This window comes from Oncorhynchus mykiss, chromosome 27 (assembly GCF_057628025.1).
Source record: "Oncorhynchus mykiss isolate SJ-2025 chromosome 27, ASM5762802v1, whole genome shotgun sequence".
Taxonomy (NCBI): domain Eukaryota; kingdom Metazoa; phylum Chordata; class Actinopteri; order Salmoniformes; family Salmonidae; genus Oncorhynchus; species Oncorhynchus mykiss.
Window position 1 is genome coordinate 38,599,001 of NC_143048.1, and position 6,000 is coordinate 38,605,000.

Sequence of the window (6,000 nt, forward strand, 5' to 3'; positions counted from 1 at the left end):
GTAGTTGAACAGCCATGGTTGTGGTTATAGTTGTAGTGGAACAGCCATGGTTGTGGTTATAGTTATAGTGGAACAGCCATGGTTGTGGTTATAGTTGTAGTTGAACAGCCATGGTTGTGGTTATAGTTATAGTGGAACAGCCATGGTTGTGGTTATAGTTGTAGTGGAACAGCCATGGTTATAGTTATAGTGGAACAGCCATGGTTGTGGTTATAGTTATAGTGGAACAGCCATGGTTGTGGTTATAGTTATAGTGGAACAGCCATGGTTGTGGTTATAGTTGTAGTGGAACAGCCATGGTTGTGGTTATAGTTATAGTGGAACAGCCATGGTTGTGGTTATAGTTATAGTGGAACAGCCATGGTTGTGGTTATAGTTGTAGTGGAACAGCCATGGTTGTGGTTATAGTTATAGTGGAACAGCCATGGTTGTGGTTATAGTTGTAGTGGAACAGCCATGGTTGTGGTTATAGTTATAGTGGAACAGCCATGGTTGTGGTTATAGTTGTAGTTGAACAGCCATGGTTGTGGTTATAGTTATAGTGGAACAGCCATGGTTGTGGTTATAGTTGTAGTGGAACAGCCATGGTTGTGGTTATAGTTATAGTGGAACAGCCATGGTTGTGGTTATAGTTGTAGTGGAACAGCCATGGTTGTGGTTATAGTTGTAGTTGAACAGCCATGGTTGTGGTTATAGTTATAGTGGAACAGCCATGGTTGTGGTTATAGTTATAGTGGAACAGCCATGGTTGTGGTTATAGTTATAGTGGAACAGCCATGGTTGTGGTTATAGTTGTAGTTGAACAGCCATGGTTGTGGTTATAGTTGTAGTGGAACAGCCATGGTTGTGGTTATAGTTATAGTGGAACAGCCATGGTTGTGGTTATAGTTATAGTGGAACAGCCATGGTTGTGGTTATAGTTATAGTGGAACAGCCATGGTTGTGGTTATAGTTATAGTGGAACAGCCATGGTTGTGGTTATAGTTATAGTGGAACAGCCATGGTTGTGGTTATAGTGGAACAGCCATGGTTGTGGTTATAGTTATAGTTGAACAGCCATGGTTGTGGTTATAGTTGTAGTGGAACAGCCATGGTTATAGTTATAGTGGAACAGCCATGGTTGTGGTTATAGTTATAGTGGAACAGCCATGGTTGTGGTTATAGTTGTAGTTGAACAGCCATGGTTGTGGTTATAGTTGTAGTTGAACAGCCATGGTTGTGGTTATAGTTATAGTTGAACAGCCATGGTTGTGGTTATAGTTGTAGTGGAACAGCCATGGTTATAGTTATAGTGGAACAGCCATGGTTGTGGTTATAGTTATAGTGGAACAGCCATGGTTGTGGTTATAGTTGTAGTTGAACAGCCATGGTTGTGGTTATAGTTGTAGTTGAACAGCCATGGTTGTGGTTATAGTTGTAGTGGAACAGCCATGGTTGTGGTTATAGTTGTAGTTGAACAGCCATGGTTGTGGTTATAGTTATAGTGGAACAGCCATGGTTGTGGTTATAGTTATAGTGGAACAGCCATGGTTGTGGTTATAGTTATAGTGGAACAGCCATGGTTGTGGTTATAGTTGTAGTTGAACAGCCATGGTTGTGGTTATAGTTATAGTGGAACAGCCATGGTTGTGGTTATAGTTGTAGTTGAACAGCCATGGTTGTGGTTATAGTTATAGTTGAACAGCCATGGTTGTGGTTATAGTTATAGTGGAACAGCCATGGTTGTGGTTATAGTTGTAGTGGTCATCAGAGGTCTACCTGTGTCAGGATCATGTTATGCCTCTAGATGGTTGGAGGGTAGAGACTAGTGGTTAGGTCTACCTGTGTCAGGGTCGTGTTATGGTTCTAGATGGTTGGCGGTGGCTTGGCGGGTAGAGACTAGTGGTTAGGTTGGAGGGTAGAGACTAGTGGTTAGGTCTACCTGTGTCAGGGTCGTGTTATGGTTCTAGATGGTTGGCGGTGGCTTGGCGGGTAGAGACTAGTGGTTAGGTCTACTTGTGTCAGGGTCGTGTTATGGTTCTAGATGGTTGGAGGGTAGAGACTAGTGGTTAGGTCTACCTGTGTCAGGGTCGTGTTATGGTTCTAGATGGTTGGAGGGTAGAGACTAGTGGTTAGGTCTACCTGTGTCAGGGTCGTGTTATGGTTCTAGATGGTTGGCGGTGGCTTGGCGGGTAGAGACTAGTGGTTAGGTCTACTTGTGTCAGGGTCGTGTTATGGTTCTAGATGGTTGGAGGGTAGAGACTAGTGGTTAGGTCTACCTGTGTCAGGGTCGTGTTATGGTTCTAGATGGTTGGAGGGTAGAGACTAGTGGTTAGGTCTACCTGTGTCAGGGTCGTGTTATGGTTCTAGATGGTTGGAGGGTAGAGACTAGTGGTTAGGTCTACCTGTGTCAGGGTCGTGTTATGGTTCTAGATGGTTGGAGGGTAGAGACTAGTGGTTAGGTCTACCTGTGTCAGGATCGTGTTATGGTTCTAGATGGTTGGAGGGTAGAGACTAGTGGTTAGGTCTACCTGTGTCAGGGTCGTGTTATGGTTCTAGATGGTTGGAGGGTAGAGACTAGTGGTTAGGTCTACCTGTGTCAGGGTCGTGTTATGGTTCTAGATGGTTGGAGGGTAGAGACTAGTGGTTAGGTCTACCTGTGTCAGGGTCGTGTTATGGTTCTAGATGGTTGGAGGGTAGAGACTAGTGGTTAGGTCTACCTGTGTCAGGGTCGTGTTATGGTTCTAGATGGTTGGAGGGTAGAGACTAGTGGTTAGGTCTACCTGTGTCAGGGTCGTGTTATGGTTCTAGATGGTTGGAGGGTAGAGACTAGTGGTTAGGTCTACCTGTGTCAGGGTCGTGTTATGGTTCTAGATGGTTGGAGGGTAGAGACTAGTGGTTAGGTCTACCTGTGTCAGGGTCGTGTTATGGTTCTAGATGGTTGGTGGTAGTTTGGAGGGTAGAGACTAGTGGTTAGGTCTACCTGTGTCAGGGTCGTGTTATGGTTCTAGATGGTTGGAGGGTAGAGACTAGTGGTTAGGTCTACCTGTGTCAGGGTCGTGTTATGGTTCTAGATGGTTGGAGGGTAGAGACTAGTGGTTAGGTCTACCTGTGTCAGGGTCGTGTTATGGTTCTAGATGGTTGGAGGGTAGAGACTAGTGGTTAGGTCTACCTGTGTCAGGGTCGTGTTATGGTTCTAGATGGTTGGAGGGTAGAGACTAGTGGTTAGGTCTACCTGTGTCAGGGTCGTGTTATGGTTCTAGATGGTTGGAGGGTAGAGACTAGTGGTTAGGTCTACCTGTGTCAGGGTCGTGTTATGGTTCTAGATGGTTGGAGGGTAGAGACTAGTGGTTAGGTCTACCTGTGTCAGGGTCGTGTTATGGTTCTAGATGGTTGGAGGGTAGAGACTAGTGGTTAGGTCTACCTGTGTCAGGGTCGTGTTATGGTTCTAGATGGTTGGAGGGTAGAGACTAGTGGTTAGGTCTACCTGTGTCAGGGTCGTGTTATGGTTCTAGATGGTTGGAGGGTAGAGACTAGTGGTTAGGTCTACCTGTGTCAGGGTCGTGTTATGGTTCTAGATGGTTGGAGGGTAGAGACTAGTGGTTAGGTCTACCTGTGTCAGGGTCGTGTTATGGTTCTAGATGGTTGGTGGTAGTTTGGAGGGTAGAGACTAGTGGTTAGGTCTACCTGTGTCAGGGTCGTGTTATGGTTCTAGATGGTTGGAGGGTAGAGACTAGTGGTTAGGTCTACCTGTGTCAGGGTCGTGTTATGGTTCTAGATGGTTGGAGGGTAGAGACTAGTGGTTAGGTCTACCTGTGTCAGGGTCGTGTTATGGTTCTAGATGGTTGGAGGGTAGAGACTAGTGGTTAGGTCTACCTGTGTCAGGGTCGTGTTATGGTTCTAGATGGTTGGAGGGTAGAGACTAGTGGTTAGGTCTACCTGTGTCAGGGTCGTGTTATGGTTCTAGATGGTTGGAGGGTAGAGACTAGTGGTTAGGTCTACCTGTGTCAGGGTCGTGTTATGGTTCTAGATGGTTGGAGGGTAGAGACTAGTGGTTAGGTCTACCTGTGTCAGGGTCGTGTTATGGTTCTAGATGGTTTGAGGGTAGAGACTAGTGGTTAGGTCTACCTGTGTCAGGGTCGTGTTATGGTTCTAGATGGTTGGTGGTAGTTTGGAGGGTAGAGACTAGTGGTTAGGTCTACCTGTGTCAGGGTCGTGTTATGGTTCTAGATGGTTGGAGGGTAGAGACTAGTGGTTAGGTCTACCTGTGTCAGGGTCGTGTTATGGTTCTAGATGGTTGGTGGTAGTTTGGAGGGTAGAGACTAGTGGTTAGGTCTACCTGTGTCAGGGTCGTGTTATGGTTCTAGATGGTTGGAGGGTAGAGACTAGTGGTTAGGTCTACCTGTGTCAGGGTCGTGTTATGGTTCTAGATGGTTGGCGGTGGCTTGGCGGGTAGAGACTAGTGGTTAGGTTGGAGGGTAGAGACTAGTGGTTAGGTCTACCTGTGTCAGGGTCGTGTTATGGTTCTAGATGGTTGGAGGGTAGAGACTAGTGGTTAGGTCTACCTGTGTCAGGGTCGTGTTATGGTTCTAGATGGTTGGTGGTAGTTTGGAGGGTAGAGACTAGTGGTTAGGTCTACCTGTGCCAGCGTCATCCTCATGACACTGATGGGCGAAGGCTCAATGTCCACCAACTTCTGCACCGAGCTCAGAATCTGACACACACACATGCGCACGATCAAGCACACACAGATAGACGTTAGTGGAAATAGTTAGGAGATAAAGAGTTAGCAAAGGTTGAAAAGGTTTGAAGGAGAAAGACAATGAAGGGAAAATAGTTTGTAGTGACAGAGAGAGAGACACACGTACGTACAGTATTCAGTGCTTGACTTGGGAAGGAGCTCACCGGAGCCGAGTACCACCACCTCATGTCCTACTGCTTGACTTCCTGTTCCTCTTATAGAATATTAATCCAACAGTATTGTGTAGTCCCTGTTCCTCTTATAGAATATTAACTCAACAGTATTGTGTAGTCCCTGTTCCTCTTATAGAATATTAACTCAACAGTATTGTGTAGTCCCTGTTCCTCTTATAGAATATTAACTCAACAGTATTGTGTACTCCCTGTTCCTCTTATAGAATATTAACTCAACAGCATTGTGTACTCCCTGTTCCTCTTATAGAATATTAACTCAACAGTATTGTGTAGTCCCTGATCCTCTTATAGAATATTAACTCAACAGTATTGTGTAGTCCCTGTTCCTCTTATAGAATATTAACTCAACAGTATTGTGTAGTCCCTGTTCCTCTTATAGAATATTAACTCAACAGCATTGTGTACTCCCTGTTCCTCTTATAGAATATTAACTCAACAGTATTGTGTAGTCCCTGTTCCTCTTATAGAATATTAACTCAACAGTATTGTGTAGTCCCTGATCCTCTTATAGAATATTAACTCAACAGTATTGTGTAGTCCCTGTTCCTCTTATAGAATATTAACTCAACAGTATTGTGTAGTCCCTGATCCTCTTATAGAATATTAACTCAACAGTATTGTGTAGTCCCTGTTCCTCTTATAGAATATTAACTCAACAGTATTGTGTAGTCCCTGTTCCTCTTATAGAATATTAACTCAACAGTATTGTGTAGTCCCTGTTCCTCTTATAGAATATTAACTCAACAGTATTGTGTAGTCCCTGTTCCTCTTATAGAATATTAACTCAACAGTATTGTGTAGTCCCTGTTCCTCTTATAGAATATTAACTCAACAGTATTGTGTAGTTCCTGTGTTACCGACACCCATTTCAGACCAAGTCAAACACTGACTGTAGGTGTTATAGAGCAGTGGAAAAACACAGTAAGATAGAGACTACAGACTTAACAGGTTTACAGGAGGACTGTTTCAACATGTGAAGGCACAGAGACAGTGAGTACGGTTACAGGCACACAATAATGTAATCATTGTGGATAGTCAGGTTAATATAATAGTTTGTTTAAAACGTTCACATGTTTTGTATGAAGA

General features: G+C 44.4%; 1 protein-coding gene across 1 annotated transcript in view; it reads right to left on the minus strand.

The window, feature by feature from the left end:
- The window catches only part of LOC110512371 (F-BAR and double SH3 domains protein 2), a 117,818-nt gene that overhangs the window by 58,271 nt on the left and 53,547 nt on the right, over positions 1 to 6,000 (minus strand). Inside the window, 1 exon segment of the mRNA XM_090223895.1 lies at positions 4,619 to 4,693. Coding sequence (XP_090080021.1) covers positions 4,619 to 4,693 — 75 coding nt within the window.